Source organism: Oncorhynchus nerka, linkage group LG4 (assembly GCF_034236695.1).
Source record: "Oncorhynchus nerka isolate Pitt River linkage group LG4, Oner_Uvic_2.0, whole genome shotgun sequence".
Classification (NCBI taxonomy): domain Eukaryota; kingdom Metazoa; phylum Chordata; class Actinopteri; order Salmoniformes; family Salmonidae; genus Oncorhynchus; species Oncorhynchus nerka.
The window spans coordinates 36,353,803-36,379,658 of NC_088399.1; the positions used below are offsets into that span (position 1 = coordinate 36,353,803).

At 44.2% G+C, this 25,856-nt stretch overlaps 1 protein-coding gene across 1 annotated transcript in view; it reads right to left on the reverse strand.

Annotated features, from left to right (window-relative positions):
- Positions 1-209: 209 nt before the first annotated feature.
- The window catches only part of LOC115123071 (endoglin-like), a 51,268-nt gene continuing 25,621 nt past the window's right edge, over positions 210-25,856 (reverse strand). The window contains 12 exon segments of the mRNA XM_029652371.2: positions 210-371; positions 374-421; positions 700-747; positions 879-986; positions 4,110-4,176; positions 4,668-4,898; positions 5,297-5,445; positions 8,080-8,281; positions 8,518-8,623; positions 8,754-8,937; positions 9,078-9,249; positions 15,009-15,128. Coding sequence (XP_029508231.2) covers positions 298-371; positions 374-421; positions 700-747; positions 879-986; positions 4,110-4,176; positions 4,668-4,898; positions 5,297-5,445; positions 8,080-8,281; positions 8,518-8,623; positions 8,754-8,937; positions 9,078-9,249; positions 15,009-15,128 — 1,509 coding nt within the window. The 3' untranslated portion in view covers positions 210-297.

Sequence of the window (25,856 nt, forward strand, 5' to 3'; positions counted from 1 at the left end):
CTTGGGGATATGCTTTGTTTTTCCTGTTGCTGGGAGCCAGGGCCTTTTTTTTCCACCCTCTCTGACTTCCAGTCTGGAACGTTTGCTGGGAGGCCGGAGAGGAGGGTGTTAGGAGCCTAGACTAGACTACAGCTGCCCCCCCCTGACCTAACCCCCCTCAGGTTGATGAGGAAGGATGCGTGATGTGGTGTGACTAAAGAGAGGGGGTAATGCTTTCTTAAGCATTGTGAAAGAGTGACCAAATAGCATGGAGCCCCCTCAGTGTGACGGAGAGGGGAGACGGTGGTGGTGATGGTGTCATGCCATGCTGCTTGTTGGCGTGCTCTGAGTGCTGCCAATGCTGGCGTTGGCACTACTGTTCTCAGAGGGGAGGGGTTGTTGGAGACAGGTTGCCGTTTGCTGGTCAGAGAGCAAGGACATTCTGGAGAGAAAGGACAATTTTTTTGATTCATGTTAACTAATTTGTCAAACTCAATTTCAGCTTGCAAACCAACTGCTTCTGGGATAATAAAGACTGATTGACTGGTTGGTTGGTTGTTTGAGGGATAGTGATCATGAGAAAGATCAGAAAAGGAGGAGGAGACAGGTTTACCTCATTGATATGGTTTGCCTACTTTACTCTTCCCCCTTCAGGGAAAATAGAACTCTATATGTTTAACTGGGACTGACATCAACCAGAAACAGTGACTAGCATCTTACTCGAGAGGTTTGCAGTAGTCGACCCTACATCCAGTCCGGTGGGGTATCCTAGATCCCATAAAACAAAATAATACTGTTTTAAATTAAGTTTGAATGAAAAGGGAAATAGACCTCGAAAAACCCTTTTGTATGATATGTAAACGTAACACCACAAAAGAGATGGGCAGACTCCGACTCACCTGTGCGGATCTTGATGACCCACAGAGCTCCAATGAGCAGAACTCCGATCAGGAAACCTCCAAAGGCAATGCCCAGCACGGCTGACAGACCAAAGTCAATACACTCCACTAGAACACACAGGAGAAACACATGAATTCATGTCTCACATTGAGGTGTTTAGTAAAATTGTTGGATATCCATGGATATCAGTGGAATCACTGAGAGATTATTCCTCCTATGATTTTCTCATTTCCAGCACACAACCAGTTAACATTACAAGCTCATGAATTTTTCTTTGTCTCAAGCACATTGCACATTGTACAATTGAGGCCAAATCTGTTTGTGGAAACAAATGGTTATCACTGATGTGATGAAGTTTTGGCTCTCTCATCATGTGAATTTAAGTTTGTGGTCACACTGCTTGGCCCTGGCAGTGCCCCCTGGGCAGCCTGTGTGTGGCATTGTCCCACACAAGCTGTTCCAGCAATTACAGACGTAGGAGCAAACAAAACAACTCTTAAGCCAATGGCTGAGGCAAAATTGCTCTCCCTCGACGGAGCTCTCAAATCAGCTTCGTTGAAAACAGGCTCTGGCCATGTGCTGCTAGCTCTGGCACTGACACACACACACACACACACACACACACACACACACACTCCAACATGGATCCTGAGAATTTGGGAGGAAGCTAATCATCCATCCTCTGGGCAGGAGCCATCCTGTGTCTTAACAATGACTGAATATATGAATGGACAAAGCCATCAATCACGTGACACCATACATTCCTATGTGAAGACTCAATAGCCAAATTAAGTATAATAAAATGTTCACATAACATGCGCCCATTGAAGTTGACATGTAAAATAGTTAAGGGTTAAGATTATGTTAAAGTTAAGGTTAGGGTTATTGTAAGGGTTAGGAGGGTAGGGACGTCACAAGGATCCCCGATAGCACTGACCCTCCAGAATGTGACTTTGCAGGCTGGCTCAGTGCTGCCCCCTCTCATTGAGTAACTCAAGTTGAATGCCGACTGGGGTACTGCAGGCTGCCATTATCAACTCAATTATCCTTAAGTTCTTCTGCGTGCGGACATACATTTGGTGTATTTGCGGACATACATTTGGTGTATTTGAAGCAATTATTGGTTGTCTTGAATTTCTATTTTATTTACAAGAAGATTGACCAGATTACCATTTTTTCATTCACTATAGTGGGGCATCTGTTTTCTAACAACGCCTGCAGTACCGCGGTCAGCCTTGAACTTCCATGGCTTCAATGACAGTCATTCTCCCCTGTGCTTTACACTAGGCCCAGCACTACACTAGGCTCTCTCTTTTCTTGAAGGACAGGAAAGACAGGATGCAGGAAGGATGAGGGTCTGCATTCTGTTTGTTTGGCTGCACCGCTTGCCATCATCCTGCAAGCCTGTTAATATTGCTATTGATGGTTTCCATGGATTAATCTATAAGAATAATTAAGATAATTCATCCCCTCACCCTATTAAAATCCATCTCTGCTCTGCTGTCACAACATAATGAAATGCTTGTGTACCATCATAATGAATCTAATGTGGGCTACATCCTTCGATTAAATCTCATGAATTAGATTGTAAGTGATTAAAGTCATCTTTATAGGAGGGGAATTATCTACTACCAGCATTACCGACTCAAAGGCCCTGTCCCAGTCCATGTCTAAACAGAAGCATGTTTTAAAGTATTTTTTACATTTGTTTTCCAGAATGGGCCGGAAAGCAAACAGGGACAGGAAGTAGAAGCTGCGTCGCAGGTGGGGTGGAGGGGACGGACAGCTGCAGGCCTGCGCTACAACACTACGACTCCCAAGAGTCCTCTGGGGGACAGCTACCAAACAGGAAGGACAGCTGAGGGGAAGCCATATCCTGGCCAATCAAAACAGGCGAGGCTCCCAGCAGCAGTCAGCCGGCCTCAACTGAGCTCCAATTCTCTGGCCAGAATTCTGTAGAAGAACTGAGTGGAACTGACTACATGACTGTAGGCGACCAATTCGTAGAGCCCATAGAGTTGGTTGGCTCCAGTTGTTTGGTGTGTGCACTGTGTGGGCAGGCATGGATGAAAGGAGCGCTAAGGTCAATGAGGAGTTGCCTGAAGTTTAACGGGAAAAAACGTTGATCCCTTGCCACGGATTCCCTTTCATCCACCATCACAGCAAGTCCCTGAGTCCCTCCACGCACTCACATGACCTTTCCTTGACATAGGGACCATAATGGGTTGGCTGACAAAACAGGGACACAATAACAAAAATGAGCAGTGAGGGCCTGGCAGCATCAGCCTAAAACACCAACAGCAGCTGATGATCCAACCTGTAACCTCTTTTTCTGTGTGAGGAAATTGCAGGAAAAAATAAGTTGTTGGCCAAATTTGGGGAGCTGTGTGGTAAGCCAAAACATGAACCTGAAGTTTGTCATCTTTTCTTTTCCTTTTTGCAAAAAAATGATGGGTTTCCCTTCTGGGCTTACAGAGGTTGAGGAATGCGATATTTGTTCCTGACTCATCTGCCCGGAGATTGTCCTCCCCTTTGAAGAGTAACACCTTCCCCCTTTTGTGTTCAGGGCCTCTGTCTCTGACAATAGCGCCAGGCCCGGGGCCCATGTTTGGACAGACGGCCCAGCAGCCAGACCTCGGACACAATGGATCCCCCCCCGAGGGTCATTACTGGCTGATTGTGGCCACAAGGTCAGGCTGCAGGCCTTCCTAAGGAGGAGGCCCCACCTCACATCCCCTCCATGACCCGTCTCTCTCTGTATATCCTGACCTCATCATCGGCATGATGACGGGCCCAACGTTGGAGTGGAGCTCGATGGTAGGCAGTACAACCGAGATGGACAGACAAGCCAGCCAGGCTCTGCTGTGGCCAGAATTAAATGGATGATGGAATGTTCCGATAAAGGAATTATTGAGGATTGAGGAGGACAATGCGGTGTCTCTCCTACTGTTGCATTTGACAGCAGTGTTAGTGGTGATTTCATTTGACTGTCTTTCTTTTTTTTTTATTTAAAGGAAAAACGATTGCGCAGAATAGGGGAAGGTAGGGTCATCTCAACGACAGAGAAGAGTCGTGTTTTAAAATACACCCAAATATGAATTTATGAATCTTGATTAGGACTAACAATGGGATTATCATGTGTACTGTAAATGTTAGGACAGGGTTGCCAGAAGGACAAACTGCAGTACAACAACAAACAAAAAAAACTTTGCAGTTAAAACTGAACTCACTTGGTGGCGGGATGTATGTCTGGGTGACCTCCAAGTTCCTCTTCACTCTTCCTCCATCTCCACATTTCTACAAGACATTACCAAAAGAGAGAGTGATACAAACCGATCATTAAGTGTACTTTGTTGACAAAGAAACTAAAAATTACTAAAGTAAACTCGAAACACCAAAAATGCCTTGATGATGAAGTGAAAGTTCACTGGAGATTTGGCTTGTTGACTAAGCTACAGCTTAGAATTAACATCGTTTAGTTAAACATGCTGGTACACACTATTACTTTAAGAATCTACTCTGCTTATGATATTTCAGTCTAACTCTAAAAGTACATGTACTAGAAGCATAGCTACTGTTATGATGTTGAAATAAATGTGTCAGAGAAAAACTTCAGATTTAATGAATAAATGCTCAATGGAAACATCTATTTGGATGTTTCGGCACACCAATTTTTTTTATTAAAGAAAAGATACAAAAATAAATTACAGCAAAATATTGTGTCCTATAAGTCAATAAAGCAATACCCCTCTTTCCCCCCACCACCCATATCTCCTCCACCTACATACCTCGCTGAAGCAGAGTTTGACGGAGCACTCCAGGTCCCAGCTAGTGGAGGCCAGGTCTTGGAGCAGCTCTAAGGAGAAGCTAACCCTGGTACTGTTGGGGCACACGGTGGAGGAGCATACCTCTGGCCTGAAGGGCATGTCCCTCACCACCGGGCAAGAACCCTTGGAGCGCACCGAGCAGTTGATCACCTTGATGGTCAGGACAATCTCCCCCAGTGTCCGCCCTGAGATCTGGAGAGGAGAGGGATGTTTGGAGTCCTGGAAATGTTTGCATACACTACAGTATGGGTGTTGTTTTGTAGCGTAGAGCAGGCCTGGTGGGAGATGTTGGTGGATGTATTTGCTCTCATAACTGTATATGGTCATGCTCTATCATGCATGTTGTTATATACTGTACATAAATTGTACGATACTATCAAAATTATTCTCGAACAAGTTCTCTCTCAAACATGAATACCTGTCTAGTTTGCCATACTATGGAAGAGATGTTTGCTCTCTGTGTTCGGAGTCATGCAGTTGTGAAGGTGTGCAGGGCTTAGGGGGTGAGAATGTGGGCACGGCTGAGGAACTGGGAGTGGATTACTAAGAGCGGGAGGGTGCTGGAGTGAAATAAATAAAAGGGCTCTCACCTCTGCGTAGATCCTCTTGTCGCTCTGCACCTTGGTGTTGGGGTCCAGAGGGGAGCGGTAGTCTGGAGAGGTGTACAGTTGCATGAGTAGAGGCATCTGAGGCGGGCTGGGGGGCGATGGGGTTGTCTTGGTTGGTGCAGCCTCTGTGACTGAGACAGCAAGACACAAAAATCACCCGACAGTAAAAATCCATTTGTACAGGATACTACAGGATTGGTGCACCATATAGATTAGTTGAACTGATTAGTTAATAAACACCCTAACCCTAAATAATAATAATAATAATGTTGGCAAAGCAAGCCAGTCTACTACAGAGCTAGTCTAGTACAGAGCTAGTGTAGTACAGAGCTAGTCTATTACAGGAGCCAGTCTACTACAGGAGCCAGTCTACTACAGGAGCCAGTCTACTACAGGAGCAAGTCTACTACAGGAGCCAGTCTAGTACAGAGCTAGTCTAGTACAGGAGCTAGTCTAGTACAGAGCCAGTCTAGTACAGAGCTAGTCTAGTACAGAGCTAGTCTAGTACAGGGGCTAGTCTACTACAGGAGCAAGTCTAGTACAGAGCTAGTCTAGTACAGAGCTAGTCTAGTACAGAGCCAGTCTAGTACAGAGCTAGTCTAGTACAGAGCCAGTCTAGTACAGAGTTAGTCTAGTACAGAGCCAGTCTAGTACAGAACTAGTCTAGTACAGGAGCTGGTCTACTACAGGAGCTAGTCTAGTACAGGAGCTAGTCTAGTACAGGAGCTAGTCTAGTACAGGGCTAGTCTAGTACAGGAGCTAGTCTACTACAGGAGCCAGTCTACTACAGGAGCCAGTCTAGTACAGGAGCTAGTCTACTACAGGAGCCAGTCTAGTACAGGAGCTAGTCTACTACAGGACCCAGTCTAGTGCAGGAGCTAGTCTACTACAGGAGCCAGTCTAGTACAGGAGCTAGTCTACTACAGGAGCCAGTCTAGTACAGGATCTAGTCTACTACAGGAGCTAGCTGGCAACAATGTCATACTGTTAGCTACCAATTACTGAGAGCTTACTAAAGCATATTTTTACTGCAGTTTTGCACCATTATACCAAACAACAATATGAGCAGTTATGTTCTTGTTGAACGGGTCACTCTGAATTTGGATTTACTGTTTGGGCAAGTTTACAGACAATTGACAGGAACGGTGTCATAACACAACTCCCTAGTCATTCTACCCTTGCTAGAGGCTAATAGTACTACAGTGGCTTCTGAAAGTATTCACCCCCTTGACATTTTCCCTATTTACAACCTGGAATTAAAATAGATTTTATGGGGGTTTGTATCATCTGATTTACACAGCATGCCTACCACTTTGAATATGCAAAATATGTTTTATTGTGAAACAAACAAGGAATAAGACAACAAAAAATAACTTGAGCATGCATAACTATTCACTCCCCCCCCTTCCCAAAAGTCAATACTTTGCAGAGCCATCTTTTGCAGCAATTACAGCTGCAAGTCTCTTGGGGTATGTCTCTGTAAGCTTGGCACATCTAGCCACTGGGATTTTTGCCTATTCTTCAGGGTAAAACTGCTCCAACTCCTTCAAGTCAAGTTGGATGGGTTCCGCTGGTGTACAGCAATCTTTAAGTCATACCACAGATTTTCAATTGGATTGAGGTCTGGGCTTTTACTAGGCGATTCCAAGACATTTAAATGTTTCCCCTTAAACCACTCGAGTGCACGCTTAGGGTCATTGTCCTGTTGGAAGGTGAACCTCTGTCCCAGTCTCAAATCTCTGAAAGACTGAAACAGGTTTCCATCAAGAATTTCCCCGTATTGAGCGCCATCCATCATTCCTTCAATTCTGACCAGTTTCCCAGTCCCTGCAGGATGGTGTTCTCGGTGTGATGGGAGGTGTTGGGTTTGCGCCAGACATAGAGTTTTCCTTGGGAGTCTCCCATATTTGGGAGTCTCCCATATGCCTTTTGGCGAGTGTTTGCTTATTTTTTTCTTTAAGCAATGGCTTTTTTCTGGCCACTCTTCTGTAAAGCCCAGCTCTGTGGAGTGTACGGCTTAAAGTGGTCCCATGGACAGACACTCAAATATCTGCTGTGGAGCTTTGCAGCTCCTTCAGGGTTATATTTGGTCTCTTTGTTGCCTCTCTGATTAATGCCCTCCTTGCCTGGTCCGTGAGTTTTGGTGGGCGCCCTCTCTTGGCAGGTTTGTTGTGGTGCCATGTTCTTTCATTTTTTTAAATAATGAATTTAGTGGTGCTCCATGGGATGTTCAAAGTTTCTGATATTTTTCTGTAACCCAACCCTGATCTGTACTTCTCCACAACTTTGTCCCTGACCTGTTTGGAGAGCTCCTTGGTCTTCATGGTGTCCCTTTCTTGGTGGTGCCCCTTGCTTAGTGGTGTTGCAGACTCTGGGGCCTTTCAGAACAGGTGTACACACTGACATGTGACAGATCATGTGACACTTAGATTGCACACAAATGGATTTTATTTAACTAATTATGTGACTTCTGAAGGTAATTGGTTGCACCAGATCTTATTTAGGGGCTTTATAGCAAATGGGGTGAATACTGTACGTATGCACGCACCCCTTTTCCGTAAATAAATAAAACATGTCTTCAACAAGTTCTTTTCTTCATTTCACTTCACCAATTTGGATGATTTTGTGTATGTCCATTACATGAAATCCAACTAAAAATCGATTTAAATTACAGGTTGTAATGCAACAAAATAGGAAAAACGCCAAAGTGGATGAATACTTTTGCAAGGCACTGTATGCTCACTGTGTCTCTAGCTGTATCTTACCTGAAGTTTGGTCCTTATTCCCTAGGACCAGTGTGACCATGGTGCCCTCGGTTCGGATCTCAGAGTAGCTGGTGATGGTACTGGCTCTGAAATGGTCCAAGGCCGTCTTCTGTACAGCATCAGCACTGTCTGTGGAGATGGTGATAGTGGGAGGGATCTTATGCATCATGCTGGTGGCAGCAAGCAGGATCACGTTGTTGGACTGAGCGAGAAAGAGAGTGGGAAAGAGAGATCAAATTAACCATATATAGTAGAGAGTATTTTTCCATTTCTATAGGACAACTTTGTCAGTCACATAGAATAATTTAAGTTATGCATGCATAACTGGGCATGAAATGAACACCAGAAAAAATGCAGGTAACATATGAGTCATTGGTGATTCCGTTTCAGACATTGATACTACAATTTAGCCAGCAGTAGATGTTGTCCAGTGCTTACACTGAAGCTGGTGTGCTTTGGGTCATGGATGCTCCACACGGTACCCTGGGGTCCTCTTAGGAACAGACTGATCTGCCTCTCACTGATGACGTGCACAGAGACAAGGCTGGAATAACAAAATAGTATGTTACTTTACAGTTCAAGAGCACCAACACACATTACAATCACCTATATAATGCCACTATCATGGAATGTGTTGCTAATGTTTTCAGCCAAGAGACTCTTCGGTGTCGTACCGAATGCTGACATCCTCAGGGATGTTGACGATGTACAGTTCTTTCTCAGTGTGGCTGTGGGGAAGCTGGTTCGAGCAGGATTTGAGCAAACGTATGTTTGATTCTAACTTCAGATAGTGCTTGAGCGCATGCCATTCGTTTTCAAGAGTACAGTTGATGGAGCCAGTTGGAAGGAGTCTTGTTCCTGTAAAATCATTAACATTTATTATTCAGATGTGTTACATTATCTGCCAATATTCCGCCACAGTTTATCTTAACAAACAAAGCAAAAAAAGGACTTGAGAATTGTGTAAGTTTGAGGAACGTTGTATGTATCTGTCTCACCCTCTCTCCCTGTGGAAGCGATGCTCATCGGGTTCTGGATGGTGGTGAAGGACGTCACCCCACCAAACTTCTCGGTGGCCCACCTCACTATATCTTTATTTTCTGTGGGAAAGTCTTTTTTCTGGACGTTCACAATTGTACCCATGATTTGCATATTGGAGTCATTTGCCACCTGGTGAGTAAAGGAAAATACATTCGACATTTAATTTCAAGACTTTGACCATCTATCTATTATTGCATGTCAAGTTATGATTCTATAGGTTCAAATCAATTGAACCTCTATTGCAATAATGATACCCAGTATCTCTTTGACCCCTGGTCAAACTAAATCATAGAAGAGTATTAAGGAGGCTGCTATAAAAATGTACAAACTACTAATTTCCTACTATTCTCAGGTTATTCTCACAAGTATATTTTTCCCAGTTTTCTTAGAGAAGACGTGTGTGCCTAGGCAGTAGTTTATCAACAAATACACTACATGTACAAGGCAATTGAATATGACTGAATATGTCTGTTAACATGATCCACTACATTCTTTTTTGTTTCCTTTATGTACATGGAGGGATAATTTTTTTATATACAGCCCTAAGTCATTAAGACACTACCTCTAGGAGGGCCAGACAGCTCTGCTTGTCAGAGCCTTATTTAGAGCCTGCTAACTCATGTTTGCCCAATGTGTCTGACAACAGCCACATTAAAGCATGCACCCCCTCCCTCTTCCTCACCCTCCTCCCTCTCTCCCTCTTTCTGCCTGTCTATTGATCTCTCTTTTTCTCTCTCTCTCGCTCTCTTTATTTTCTGAGCAGAGCAGGGCCATTTGAAAAGGAATGTTTATTATGGTAAAGTGTCCACGAGCCTGTTTGCACAACCCAGTTGGAGCCAAGGTCTTTCCTTTGCTTCCTGAGTGGGGCTGGGAAATGGGACCTTTTTAACTCCGTGCGTCAGTGGAGTCGGCTGGAATCTGGCTCCATACGGGTATACATATATACATCCAGCCTAGCGCATACACACCACAGCACACATTCCCCTGTTCCCCCGCCAGGCTAGAGGAATAATGGATTGTAGATGAATCACTCAAGTAGGGGGTCTACTGTAATGGGGCGGTTAAGTGACGTTTCAGTGTAACCTAAGAGTCGTGCCAGGGTTAGGATCAATTCTGAATTTCTTAATTCAACCCATTCATTGAAATTTACATTTTAATTGAACACACCCCACAGGAAGCAAAATTTGAATGAAAAGAAGTATAATTTCAACTGAGACATTAAATTCAACTGAGATATTAAGCATGAAAGTCGTATTCCTTTGACAAATCTTTTACCAAAAACAGCTTCCACTTATTACTGCAAAGAATACGGATACCATTTCAAATATTCTTGTCACAAGTCTTTTTTTGTATTTTTCTCATTAGATTAGGTTGATCCCTTCCATTCTGTAGTTTTTTTTTGCATTCTGGGAATTTTGTATGAGATGTAAGTGAATTATGAATAATTCTAAACCTACAAAAGGATCTTAGAATATTTCCAGACTACTGAAATTATTTTAAATACATGTAAGGAGAATGAGTCTTAAACAATCTGTTCCATCCATATGTTTTAGATAGTATTGATCTCCATATGTCAAAAATAAACATATGTATAGTACTAAATTAGCCATTTGAATTTTATTGAATTAAATGATACTTTCTTTAATTCCAATTCAATTCAAATGCTGCTTCCTGTGGGGTGTGGCCAATTCAAATTCAATTCAAATTCAAGAATTGAATTGGAATTTTAAAAAGACATTCGGAACTCATAGCTGTAAAAGACAGCTATACTTCTAAAAGCATATAAAAAAAACATGCCATCATTAGTCCAAGAGGTTTAGACTAGTCAATGTATATACTATACAGAGCAGATGGATGGCATTCAGCAGATATCTATTTCCCTTTGAATCCTGTCTCAACAATGGCTCCATTTTCTCCCCAATCAATGTTCTCATAGCTATTACCGTTGCATTCCAGCTACTGTAGCACACAGATGGACATCTTGTTCTGGAATGGGGGGACTTAAATAGGTCTGCTGTGTTACTACAATTAATTTCATGATAATGGATATCATGAAAACAACAACAAACACAATTAGCTATGCTGCATTGCACAAACTCACAGGAGGTATGTGCTCAGTGTTTTGCCAAGAAGAGGCCAGGGAAGGGGGAGAGAGCAGCAGTCGTTGTGTTTGGAGTTGGAGGAACAAAGTCCATGTATTTCCTGGTGATCCAGATGTTAGGCTGAAAACTGAGGTCTGGAAAAAAGACCACTGATTGTTTTCTTTCTGGATCTTCATGTTAGCTGTGTGTGTGTGTGTGTGTGTGTGTGTGTGTGTGTGTGTGTGTGTGTGTGTGTGTCTGAAGGCCTGCCGGCTGCAGCCAGAAGGCTCTGCTGAAAGCCAAGGAAACCTGTGTGATTGATTGGTCCTTCTCATGCGTGTATATTTGGTTTAGATTGGATCGAAATAGAAAGACAAGAAACTACGAGGACAAAAAAATAAAACACATCACAATGGAGGGAGAGGAGGAGAGGCGGAGAAAGGAGTAAGTCAGGAAGAGAGAAAAAGAGTGAGAGCGATCGATGAATGAGAGAAAGAACAATATAGACAGGAATTTGTCTCCTTGGGGTCAGAGTTCGACATGGCACAGCCCGGGGATATATTGCATGACAGGAAGTAGTCCGAGCAAGGAGTGGCGCTTCCAAAAACTTTTCAGATTAGACTTCCCTTTGCCTGATCCAGAGGGGCTGAATGAGCCTGGAGTCGGGGGGATATAAGTCTCTGTCAGAGAGAGCTATCTGATGGGCTGTTTAGAACAGGCACCCATCCAACAGAGATTAGGTTCGGGACAAGGCCACTCGCCTGTCTATCCGTCTCTGTCTCTGTCCCTTTGGCTCCGAAGACGCATCCTGAACTGTCTCCACGAGGGCGTTCAGGGGACAATTCCAGAGGGATAATTAACTCTTACGTAACATAGTAGGGAGAGAGACCACAGTGTATTATGACTTGGTGTAATGGTAAACTACCCCATATTAGATGGGGAACAATCGTCAACTTCTAAAACAGTTAGGATTTGAGGGACAATTGAAGTTGAGAGACCTTGAACCTTGATGTTGAACCAACAGGTTGGTGGCTTTTTGTGAATGTAAGCAAATGTACTCAGTCCCATCTGAGTGTGTGCGGTGTCTTGTGCCTGTCCCGGTCACAGCTGGATAGAACACTAGGCAAGTAACCAGCAGATCTGTCAGCCACGTGACGCACTTCCTCAGACACACACCAGATGCTGTTTCCTTCTTCCTTAAAATGGTAACACTCCCCAGTGATCCACTACACACTATCCCGTCCTTCCATCCCACAAAAACATCCCCTCTTCATGTGCAATGTCCCCCCTATCTGCAGGACATTAAAGGCTATACCACAGACTGCTGACAGTGTTGTAAACATTGAATAGTCCTATTTATCGTGGAAGGTTATTGAGAAGTTGATATGGCCAACTTAAACAGAGACTAGAGGGTTGAAATAGATAAAAGATAAAGTTAGTTATTTTACCCCTTGTGTGAGAAGCAGAGCTCAAGAGGAGGATGTGCTGTGCTGTGGACTTTGTCTGAACTCTCAGCTTTCATTGTGATGAAAAGCAAGAGTTCTGTATGCCTGCAGACAAGGGTTGGTTAAATTCCCAGGCAGGGATCCCAAATCACTAACACTATCATTTACTCAAACTTCCAAACAAAACATCCTATCAGTCCTAGAGATGCACACTTTCCCTTCTGCTTCATTTCCAATATTCTAATGACAAGACGAAACCCTTTGAGATGCACAATCTCTCTTATGGAGTCATCTCTTTCTGGGATGATTGAAACAACACAATACTCAAGTTAATGTCTCCACTATAACACTCTACATCCAGTGTATGACTGAGACGACCCACTGGGCAAACTATGTCACATTAACGTGGAAATGTGAGTAATAGTTTGTTGAGATATTTATTCACCTACTCAAAATGACAGGCAGAAGGTTGTTGAATTCCCAATGTGTTATCACTATGCTTTCAACCATTTAAAAGCACAACAAACTTCAAATGGGTGTACAATGTCAGATATTTTGGATTTATACAATTGAATGTGTTATCACTGTTCTTCATCTAATGACCAGATGACCTGGATTGCAGTTGAGATTATAAGTACATAGTGCAAGTGGTCAATGCTGTTCAAGATTCTGACTATTCTGACTATTATAGCAATTGTGAAGCTCTCCACAGACCTGCAACCTTTGCATACTATCATCTTGAACATGCACACGTTCTATGATTACATAAGAAGACATTTATAGTTCAATATGTGGCCATGGATGTGTCACTGATTTTAAGGTTGAATAAATACTGTTACATTAGATTCTAAGATAGCCTCAGGCTATTTACTATACTACAAAAGTATTATTGAATTGTGTTTGGTTGACAACGCAACAATATATCAACATTTGAATGAGATGTATATTTAGTCTGGTTTTAATTCCAGTTTTACCACAAATTAATAATTGATATGTTGGACTCACGTCTACATCTCAACCAAACATTGAAGTTAAAGAATATATTATTTAAAGTGTATTTAAAGTTTGATTTGCCTTAGATGGAGACTTGAATCCAACATATCAGATTATTAATTTGTTGAACACTGGATTAAATTGAAACAAAAGCTGTTGTTGACTTTGCAAATGCTATATAGACCTAAATAGCATCATTGAGGACATATGACTTATAAAGTTTGGTCACATTTCATTTGTTCTGTTAAACCTAGCCTTTGGCATGTCTTTTGATAGCAACAGTGAATATATTAGGTATTAAGAGATCTATCAATAATCATTCTCACGATAGCACATTGGTAGGAGTCAGTGACAATGTTTGGTCGAAGCTAAGCACGGCTGAGCTAAAACCTTGGGTGAGAGAACAAATGAATAGTTGTAGATAGACTCCAGTAGAAGGTGCTGCCCAGCTTATTGTTTTTTTATGATAGTGGATGCAATGTTGAAGATCTGACATTGTTTCAAAGGTACAAATTCAACATATTTTACACAAGGTTTGTCAATGTTGAACGTGTGTTACCATGGTGACAGAATCCTGTCATTTCACCTCAAAACAACAATTTACCTTGATGACTTTTTTCAAATCCAATGAATTTTCCACATAGATTCCATGTCCCAATACATTGACAAATTATTTTGAAACCACGTTTGTTCCCAGTGGGTATTAGCTTGTTCTGATCGCTCCCTACTCCAACACACTCTGAGACCCTTTGTAGGATGTTAACCATATATAAAATACATACAGGTCCTTAGGGACCACAAAACTAAACTAACAAGGGTAATTGCTTCTCCAAACTGGCCCGGGGGGTTGCACAGCTGCGGCTGGTTGCTATGTCATACAGCTGGCCCATCTGGCCCTGCAGGAAAGCATTTCTCTCCTGGTTAACGATGGAAGTAGGGAGGCCTGGCAGTGAGGCTCTACCCCCCCCCCCCCCCCCCCCCTCCCCAAGCTCCAAACACTAGCGCTAAACAGAGCAGAGCAGCTCAGCTGGCAGGAACAGGAGAAATGCCAGGCAAGACTCCCAGCCCTCACCAAGCTCCCATTAGCCAGCTATCAGTTTCAATGCAGTCATACCTCCCGAGATCCTTCTCTATTGCAACAGAGGCTATTGGGCATTTAGATGTAAGTCTAATAGCCTAAGATGTTGAAGTTAGCACCTACTTTCCTCCCAGCTAGTGTAATATTTCTGGAATAATAATTTGCATAGATAGTCTTCATACTCTTCATACACTGACTTAATGTGATGCTGTTATACTAACAGATGCAAACCCCTAAGGAAACAAGTAGGAGGCAAAAGGCAACACTTACATAAGGAGAGGTGGTACTTACGTAAATGCTGACATCCGTGTTAGCATGGGCCTCAGTGTATATGATCTGCTTTGAGTCTGTGGTGATGATGAGGTGCATTGGCTGGGCAGCGGTCATATTCAGTGTAAACATGTTGGGAGCCTAGAGAAAAGGACAGAAGAAGCAAGTTAAACTTCAGGACAAATGTGGTGATGACTGTAACACAATTTTTTTAATGTCATAATTCACAATTCGAGTTTGTTAGCTTCAGAAAAATACGTTTGATCCACTCCACCATCTGAGTGTACAGTACACATCAATATCATCACCACATCAACAATGGCTGTACATTCAAAACAGTGGCCTGCATATTATGTACAGTTGCTGTAGCATAAACAACATGTATGGTTGCCAGTGGAGTTGGTGGTGGTGGTGTAAATTCCCACAGGAACTATGCTGTGATCAGGAAGAAATTAAATAAAGCGGCATAAACATTTGTTTTGTCCTCTGCCGCTTTTGGGACAGGGTCACACTGGGGTGGGTGAAACAGAGGGCAATGTTTACTCTAGGATTCTGAGACCTAATCTGTTCTCATTTCAGTCACCCTACAGACCTTCCATAAGGGACACTTTGCAATTATTTTGTTTTTCTGACTGACTAGAATATACTGCACACACACACACACACACACACACACACACACACACACACACACACACACACACACACACACACACATACACTCACAGAAACACACAAGCACACAACCAGGTTCCAAATCTCATATATTGACTCCAAACCTCCATGTTAAAAATCTACTTCCCTTTCAACAGTGTTATTCCATTTCACAGAGTCAGCGCATGGCATCATTCAAAATACAATGACTGCACACTACAATGTAATGATCATATGGTGGGGTAACACATGTTGTTCTCGTGACACATTTTTAATCCAACACAACACCTTCATTTATTTTGAAAGGACCGAACTTGGGTTTGGAATGTTGTCTGACAGCTCAACACAAGGGTTTCTACTGTGTTTTCTCTCCCACAGAGAAAGTCATTGAAAGATTCCCATTTCTGTTCCCTTCCAGAGGCATCACATCAGTACAGTACATGTGAAAAAAACAAGGATGGCCCGCATGCTAAATTATGTACCGCTTTCTTCACTTCTTCAATTCCAGAGAAGACAAGATGAGAAAGATTCCGTTGATGGTAGATGTAATTTCTGTGATTTGATAGCGTCAGCTGATATGAGAAACAAGACATCATGTAGTCTCTCTAGTAATGGCAAAGTTAGCTACCACAAATCACTGTGTAATGTGGAAATATGACATTCATCCCCAGTGGCAGGTGTTGGCTGTTTTAATGGCTAGGGCTGAGGAACAGGCTACAGCAGAGGAACAGGCTACAGCAGAGGAACAGGCTACAGCAAAACCTGTCCAATGCTACAGTCAAACCAGCACAACACTAGCAGGACCAGCGCATGAATCCAAACCAACAGCAGTGATCCAAGTCCAGCACCAGTTCCTGCTGTGAGGCTTGGGGTACCAGGAGGAGGTGGGCTGAGAGGCTTGGGGTACCAGGAGGAGGTGGGCTGAGAGGCTTGGGGTACCAGGAGGAGGTGGGGTGAGAGGCTTGGGGCACCAGGAGGAGGTGGGCTGAGAGGCTTAGGGTACCAGGAGGAGGTGGGGTGAGAGGCTTGGGGCACCAGGAGGAGGTGGGGTGAGAGGCTTGGGGTACCAGGAGGAGGCGGGGTGAGAGGCTTGGGGTATCAGGAGGAGGAGGGTGAGAGGCTTGGGGTACCAGGAGGAGGTGGGGTGAGAGGCTTGGGGTACCAGGAGGAGGTGGGTTGAGAGGCTCTGGGTACCAGGAGGAGGTGGGGTGAGAGGCTTGGGGTACCAGGAGGTGGGGTGAGAGGCTTGGGGGACCAGGAGGAGGTGGGTGAGAGGCTTTGGGTACCAGGAGGAGGTGGGGTGAGAGGCTTTGGGTACCAGGAGGAGGTGGGGTGAGAGCCTTGGGGTACCAGGAGGAGGTGGGGTGAGAGGCTTGGGGCACCAGGAGGAGGTGGGGTGAGAGAGAATTTGTAAGTCGCTCTGGATAAGAGCGTCTGCTAAATGACTTAAATGTAAATGTTAAATGAGGCGGGGTGAGAGGCTTGGGGTACCAGGAGGAGGAGGGTGAGAGGCTTGGGGTACCAGGAGGAGGTGGGGTGAGAGGCTTGGGGTACCAGGAGGAGGTGGGTTGAGAGGCTCTGGGTACCAGGAGGAGGTGGGTGAGAGGCTTGGGGTACCAGGAGGAGGTGGGTGAGAGGCTTGGGGTACCAGCAGGAGGTGGGGTGAGAGGCTTAGGGTACCAGCATAGGCACCTGAGCAATGGAGCAAACGGAGCTGCTGCATCCCCAATTTGAAAATAGGGATGCAAACGCTTGTTTTTGTATTAAAATAGATATGTCAATTTTTTTAATTATACTTTTTATTTTATTTTTATTTCACCTTTATTTAATCAGGTAGGCCAGTTGAGAACAAGTTCTCATTTACAACTGCGACCTGGCAAAGATAGAGCAAAGCAGTGTGACACAAACAACACAGAGTTATACATGGGATAAACAAACGTACAGTCAATAAACAAATGTACAGTCAATAACACAATAGAAAAGTTATATATACAGTATGTGCAAATGTAGTAAGATTAGGGAGGTAAGGCAATAAATAGGCCATAGTGGTGAAATAATTACAATTTAGCAATTAAACACTGGAGTGATACATGTGCAGAAGATGAATGTGCAAGTAGAGAAACTGGGGTGCAAAGGAGCATAAAAATAAATAACAATATGGAGATGAGGTAGTTTGGTGGGCTATTTACAGATTGGCTATGTACAGGTGCAATGATCGGTAAGCTGCTCTGACAGCCGATGCTTAAAGTTAGTGAGGGAGATATAAGTCTCCAGCTTCAGTGATTTTTGCAATTCGTTCCAGTCATTGGCAGCAGAGAACTGGAAGGAAAGGCGGCCAAAGAAGGAGTCGGCTTTGGGGGTGACCAGTGAATTTTATTTTATTTTTTTTATTTCACCTTTATTTAACCAGGTAAGCAAGTTGAGAACAAGTTCTCATTTACAATTGCGACCTGGCCAAGATAAAGCAAAGCAGTTCGACACATACAACGACACAGAGTTACACATGGAGTAAAACAAACATACAGTCAATAATACAGAAAAAAAAAAAAGTCTATATACAATGTGAGCAAATTAGGTGAGAAGGGAGGTAAAGGCAAAAAAGGCCATGGTGGCAAAGTAAATACAATATAGCAAGTAAAACACTGGAATGGTAGTTTTGCAATGGAAGAATGTGCAAAGTAGAAATAAAAATAATGGGGTGCAAAGGAGCAAAATAAATAAATTAATTAAATACAGTTGGGAAAGAGGTAGTTGTTTGGGCTAAATTATAGGTGGGCTATGTACAGGTGCAGTAATCTGTAAGATGCTCTTACAGTTGGTGCTTAAAGCTAGTGAGGGAGATAAGTGTTTCCAATTTAAGAGATTTTTGTAGTTCGTTCCAGTCATTGGCAGCAGAGAACTGGAAGGAGAGGTGGCCAAAGAAAGAATTGGTTTTGGGGGTGACTAGAGAGATATACCTGCTGGAGCGTGTGCTACAGGTGGGAGATGCTATGGTGACCAGCGAGCTGAGATAAGGGGGGACTTTACCTAGCAGGGTCTTGTAGATGACATGGAGCCAGTGGGTTTGGCGACGAGTATGAAGCGAGGGCCAGCCAACGAGAGCGTACAGGTCGCAATGGTGGGTAGTATATGGGGCTTAGGTGACAAAACGGATAGCACTGTGATAGACTGCATCCAATTTGTTGAGTAGGGTATTGGAGGCTATTTTGTAAATGACATCGCCAAAGTCGAGGATTGGTAGGATGGTCAATTTTACAAGGGTATGTTTGGCAGCATGAGTGAAGGATGCTTTGTTGCGAAATAGGAAGCCAATTCTAGATTTAACTTTGGATTGGAGATGTTTGATATGGGTCTGGAAGGAGAGTTTACAGTCTAACCAGACACCTAAGTATTTGTAGTTGTCCACGTATTCTAAGTCAGAGCCGTCCAGAGTAGTGATGTTGGACAGGCGGGTAGGTGCAGGTAGCGATCGGTTGAAGAGCATGCATTTAGTTTTACTTGTATTTAAGAGCAATTGGAGGCCACGGAAGGAGAGTTGTATGGCATTGAAGCTTGCCTGGAGGGTTGTTAACACAGTGTCCAAAGAAGGGCCGGAAGTATACAGAATGGTGTCGTCTGCGTAGAGGTGGATCAGAGACTCACCAGCAGCAAGAGCGACCTCATTGATGTATACAGAGAAGAGAGTCGGTCCAAGAATTGAACCCTGTGGCACCCCCATAGAGACTGCCAGAGGTCCGGACAGCAGACCCTCCGATTTGACACACTGAACTCTATCAGAGAAGTAGTTGGTGAACCAGGCGAGGCAATCATTTGAGAAACCAAGGTTGTTGAGTCTGCCGATGCAGTGATTTATAGAGTCGAAAGCCTTGGCCAGGTCGATAAATACAGCTGCACAGTATTGTCTTTTATCAATGGCGGTTATGATATCATGTTGGACCTTGAGTGTGGCTGAGGTGCACCCATGACCAGCTCGGAAACCAGATTGCATAGCGGAGAAGGTACGGTGGGATTCGAAATGGTTGGTGATCTGTTTGTTAACTTGGCTTTCAAATAACTTTAGAAAGGCAGGGTAGGATAGATATAGGTCTGTAACAGTTTGGGGCTAGAGTGTCACCCCCTTTGAAGAGGGGGATGACCATGGCAGCTTTCCAATCTTTAGGGATCTCAGACGATACGAAAGAGAGGTTGAATAGGCTATATAAACAATAATTAACAGATTGCATTTTGCACCCCGTCACCTCAAGATGAGTGGTTTTGAACACTCCAAAGTATTTATTTGCTCCTGCGCGCCACTGTTTTGGTTCATTGGTGTTAGAAAGCACTAGTTGCACCACTAGTGTTTAAAGTGAAAAGGCACCTGCAAAATAAAATAGTTTATCTACATTTGTATTGTTGTTTCATGTCCAATGGTGTTGGTCCAATGGCTCTGAGTAGGCTTCCATCAGCCTACCAAAGGTTGCACCTTAGCAGAAAACTGCAGGTCCAGTAGCTCGCGGGCTGTCAATGAGCAAGTAGATACCCACTGGGCACACACTAGTATGCCTAATATTACTTGATTACATTTGTGACATAATTTTCCTCACCAAGGCATTTATCGGCATTCTGCATTCTTGGAGTGGAGGTGAGAGGCTTGGAGTACCATTAGGAACAGATGTGAGAGGCTTGGAATACCAGTAGGAACAGAGGTGAGAGACTTGGAGTACCAGTAGGAACAGATGTGAGAGGCTTGGAATACCAGTAGGAACAGAGGTGAGAGGCTTGGAGTACCAGTAGGAACAGATGTGAGAGGCTTGGAATACCAGTAGGAACAGAGGTGAGAGGCTTGGAGTACCAGTAGGAACAGATGTGAGAGGCTTGGAGTACCAGTAGGAACAGATGTGAGAGGCTTGGAGTACCAGTAGGAACAGATGTGAGAGGCTTGGAGTACCAATAGGAACAGAGGTGAGAGGCTTGGAGTACCAGTAGGAACAGAGGTGAGAGGCTTGGAGTACCAGTAGGAACAGATGTGAGAGGCTTGGAGTACCAATAGGAACAGAGGTGAGAGGCTTGGAGTACCAATAGGAACAGAGGTGAGAGGCTTGGAGTACCAGTAGGAACAGGGGTGAGAGGCTTGGAGTACCAATAGGAACAGAGGTGAGAGGCTTGGAGTACCAGTAGGAACAGAGGTGAGAGGCTTGGAGTACCAATAGGAACAGAGGTGAGAGGCTTGGAGTACCAGTAGGAACAGAGGTGAGAGGCTTGGGGTACCAATAGGAACAGAGGTGAGAGGCTTGGAGTACCAATAGGAACAGAGATGAGAGGCTTGGAGTACCAGTAGGAACAGAGGTGAGAGGCTTGGAGTACCAATAGGAACAGAGGTGAGAGGCTTGGAGTACCAATAGGAACAGAGGTGAGAGGCTTGGAGTACCAATAGGAACAGAGGTGAGAGGCTTGGAGTACCAATAGGAACAGATGTGAGAGGCTTGGAGTACCAATAGGAACAGATGTGAGAGACTTGGAGTACCAGTAGGAACAGAGGTGAGAGGCTTGGAGTACCAATAGGAACAGAGGTGAGAGGCTTGGAGTACCAATAGGAACAGATGTGAGAGACTTGGAGTACCAGTAGGAACAGAGGTGAGAGGCTTGGAGTACCAATAGGAACAGAGGTGAGAGGCTTGGAGTACCAATAGGAACAGATGTGAGAGGCTTGGAGTACCAATAGGAACAGATGTGAGAGGCTTGGAGTACCAGTAGGAACAGAGGTGAGAGGCTTGGAGTACCAGTAGGAACAGAGGTGAGAGGCTTGGAGTACCAGTAGGAACAGAGGTGAGAGGCTTGGAGTACCAGTAGGAACAGAGGTGAGAGGCTTGGAGTACCAGTAGGAACAGATGTGAGAGGCTTGGAGTACCAATAGGAACAGAGGTGAGAGGCTTGGAGTACCAGTAGGAACAGAGGTGAGAGGCTTGGAGTACCAATAGGAACAGAGGTGAGAGGCTTGGAGTACCAATAGGAACAGATGTGAGAGGCTTGGAGTACCAATAGGAACAGATGTGAGAGGCTTGGAGTACCAGTAGGAACAGAGGTGAGAGGCTTTGAGTACCAGTAGGAACAGAGGTGAGAGGCTTGGAGTACCAATAGGAACAGAGGTGAGAGGCTTGGAGTACCAGTAGGAACAGAGGTGAGAGGCTTGGAGTACCAGTAGGAACAGAGGTGAGAGACTTAGCCATATCCTCTCCACTAATCTCTTCTCCCCTCTCCAGTGACAGCAGAGTCAACATGTTCACCTTGCCAGCCCCCTGCAGTTGACTTCCAGCCCTGACAGAGAGAGGACTGGATGTGCATCAATGCCCTCCTGTACGCTATCTGCCTCAGTGGTCCTGTAGGAGATTAGACAGCCTCTATCTGAGTGGCAGTGGCCCCGACACATGCTTAGCTCACAAAGCACAGCTCCACTAGGCTGCAATCAGGATTCAGCAGGCTGGTAGCAAAATGTACAGAGGGTCAGAGAAGCATATTCTAGTTCACAGTTCGTACCACAGTAGACAACAGGTAAACAGTGTTGGACTTCAGCTTTAGGTAAGTCAAATATGTTCTTACAATATATACCTGGTAAGTCAAGAATGCGTTGTAAGATAGTGACGTTTACAAAGAGCAAAAGAAAAAGAGGAAGAAAGGATTTTTATATTCTGTTTTGAACTTGCCAATGAATTACCTTAAATTAATCCATTTTGTTGTTAAAATACTGAAGTGGACGACAGTACTTAAATACCTCCAAAATACAGTTCTGAAGAGGGGCTTTTGGGGAATTAACTATTAACATGAACAGAAAAGCCACTTTTATCCAGACTTAGAAAGTCCAGTCTCTTGCTTGTTTTGGAGCTGGATTCTCTTGGCTGCTGGCCTTTGTGTGGAGAGTACTGTGCGAGGGGGTTGAGGAACACAGTGTCTTTCTGTTCGTCTATGCTTACTCTTATTAAATTGATCGTCTGCTGCCTGCTGTTGACAGCGTGCATTCTGAGAGGGCCATGCTGAGCTGAGGCGAGGGGCCAAAGTGGAAAATTCGGACCCCTAATGTTTGACGCTGGTGGGAGGAGACCCCCAATGTATTGTCTGAGGCCTACTGCAGGGCTAATACACAAGGCCTCTGCAAGGGCCATGTTCAACACACACACACACAAACAGACAGACAACACACCACGATAGCTGCTGTCAACAGGCCAGTGTGTTGTGGATGTAAGAGAGCAACAGATGCTGTGTCCATGAACACACACACTCATTTAGTGTGCCCAATAGGCAGTTTGATATCATATCTCCTCTGTCCACCTTAATTGAATCACTCCTCTTTTCTATCAGTCATCTTCACAGAACACACCTGTGATCGTCTCCAATCCACAGACAAACCTTCGTCAAAGATTATGGATATACTTTTTTCTCAAAGTTGCCGGGATGTCACATGTCCTACTTATATCAGGACACTCGTAAAAACCTAAGCATTGCGGAACTTATATTTGCTCAAATAGACCTCACGTAGCAAATAAGCCATTCATTTTTATGTTGACCAAATTCGACACTCTCATTAAACTCCATACAAAATCTCATGGCTTGGTGGGTGAAACAATACAAAAAAACGCCACCTGCTGGAGGGAGACAAATTTTCAGCTGAGTTGGGCCTCTCTCTTTCTCTTCCTCTCTGCCTTCGTCTAATGAGTCTCGCAGGAGGGAAGTTGTCAGGGCCCATTGGCAGGAAGTCCAAAAGAAAAGGTATCCCTGTTGTGTCCCGGCGTTAATTTTTAGCGCAGACTTAAGAACATTTTCAGAGGTGAGCAGTCTGGGGCACGTGGATTAGTGAACAAAGAGAATACTTAAGTGCTGTGTGTGTTTGCAAGGATGGTGGGGGAGAGTGTGTGTGTGTGTGTGTGTGTGTGTGTGTGTGTGTGTGTGTGTGTGTGTGTGTGTGTGTGTGTGTGTGTGTGTGTGTGTGTGTGCAAGGATGGTGGGGGAGTATGTGTGTGTGTGTGTGTGTGTTCACGTGCGCGAATTACAGACAAGGAGTCAGACCGAGCTGCAGGCAAACAGTCTAACTGATTACATTATCCGTGTCCCTTGCCACTGTCTATCATCACAGAGCATTAAAGTGCGTCACTTGCCTAGTCTTTTAAGTAGTGTCAGTATATGTTTATCATCGAAACTCAGAGAATGCCTCCTGAAATACCCTGAAGGAGCAGGATTACTCAATTACCAGTCAGCTGAGAGATGCATGTTTTCTTCTTCTGCCGTTCATGATATAAATTGGCCTCAACAAGTGAAGGGGCCATAGTTTAGACTTTGTACTTTGCTGACAACTAGACTTTACACTTCCCTTTCAATGAAACACAGTAGGGTCTTAGATGGTTGGAAATAGTTTTGGGTTGAGAATCCTATTGTTATTCCATGAGTGTTCTAGCAAATCACACAGTATACAGTAAATGTATGACTCATTTTTCCTGTTATCTGACAGTCTGGTATGGACAACTTATTCACTATTCACTCAGTTTGAGTCAATAGAGTCAAGGATGTGTCTGTGACTAATATACTATATGAGTCGAAAGGATTTACGCATGCAAATCAGTTGGGAAATAACAATACTTTCACGGTTAACCAAAACTCAAAGGTCTTTATAAAAGAACTGTCCTCGATTCTTCTTCTTACTTTCTCCATCACTATCTCCAATTTACTCTAGAAGTTGGAACAATGCACGTTGTCGTCCCTGGTCGCTCGCCCTTGCTATTTTTGTTCCTGTGCTTTCAAGATACAATTGTTTTCCTCCTCAGACTTTTTTTTTCTCTAGGGCTTTTGCTGGTGCATAACAGCTTCCCGTTATTCTTTGTCTCTCTCCCCTAACCTAAGCTGGCTCCGACAGTCCAGTCTCGGCTGTGAGTCAAGTCCAGTGCCAGAATGTGACATCATTGGGGTCTGGACAAGCCCCTCCCCTTCTGCCTTCTCTCCTCCCTTCTCTCCCTCTTGTCCCTCCACCCCCCTGCCATATTGAACAGACCGCCAGGCAGCCACACTTCCCATATGACAGACAGACAGACAGACAGACAGACAGACAGACAGACAGACAGACAGACAGACAGACAGACAGACAGACAGACAGACAGACAGACAGACAGACAGACAGACAGACAGAGAAAAAATATCTTCTCTCCATCCACTGGTCATTTTGCCTTCAGCCAAGGACATACCCCTGCTTTGTGTCTGAGGATAAGCAAAAACTCTAAGCCTTCCAAATCTTACATGTTCAGCACTGCCCCAAACTGATGCAGTAAATAGAGTGATAAGGCTGTGTGTGTTGAGAAATAGCATGAACCCTCACTCTCCAATTCCAAACATTTAGCCTGGTCCCACAGGAGAACAGGATACGCTTGCTCTGTGGAATGTCCACGGGATCACATGGCTGGCTCCAGTTCCGGACAAACTACAGCCTTTGTGTTCCTCCTCCTCTTCAATCTTTCGTGTTTCATAAAACCTGGCAGTAAAGAGCTAACATTTCTTCTACACCACATTTATCTTTCTTGGACCACTCTAGGACCATTCTTGGAAGAAATCTGTCTTTGTTTAGCTGTGTACATAAAAACACGAGTTAAGAACAATTTAACATGTTATAGTTGTTTTCTATGACGCCAGAGGGAGAAGCAGAGGAAGACAGGAAGAGACTTTCCAGTATTTTTACATTTATTGCAGGCAGGCCGAGGGCCTCCTTTAGCCTTCATTAAAGGTGAGGAATCCAGGCAGCCATCCTCAGATACTGCATTATCCTGTGATGGCGTCTCATCCGAATCACAACCACACACTAATGGGTACCACACAGACCCACTCCTGGGTGAGCCCCCTTTAATTAATATTAAAGAGGGAATGAGAGAGATCAAGTCAGTGTGTGTGTGTGCCTGTGCATGCTTGCGTGTGTCAGAGAGAGAGAGAGAGAGAAACAGAGAGTGAAGGACGAGGGAGAGAGAGAGCACAGCACTTGATAAAGAAATTACTAATATGTGCTGACCAGACACTGTCAGAAAATGAAAAAGGAAGTCTGCGTAGGAAATAGCAGTGTAGGATTACATTTGTCCTCCTAAGCACTGATCTAGGGTCAATTTCCTCAATTGATTTCCAATTGGTCCTACTGCAATTTACAGTACAACTTTTTGACATCCACACACACAGCCCCATTCCCCATGCAGGCTGTTGGATGCGGTAGTGTGT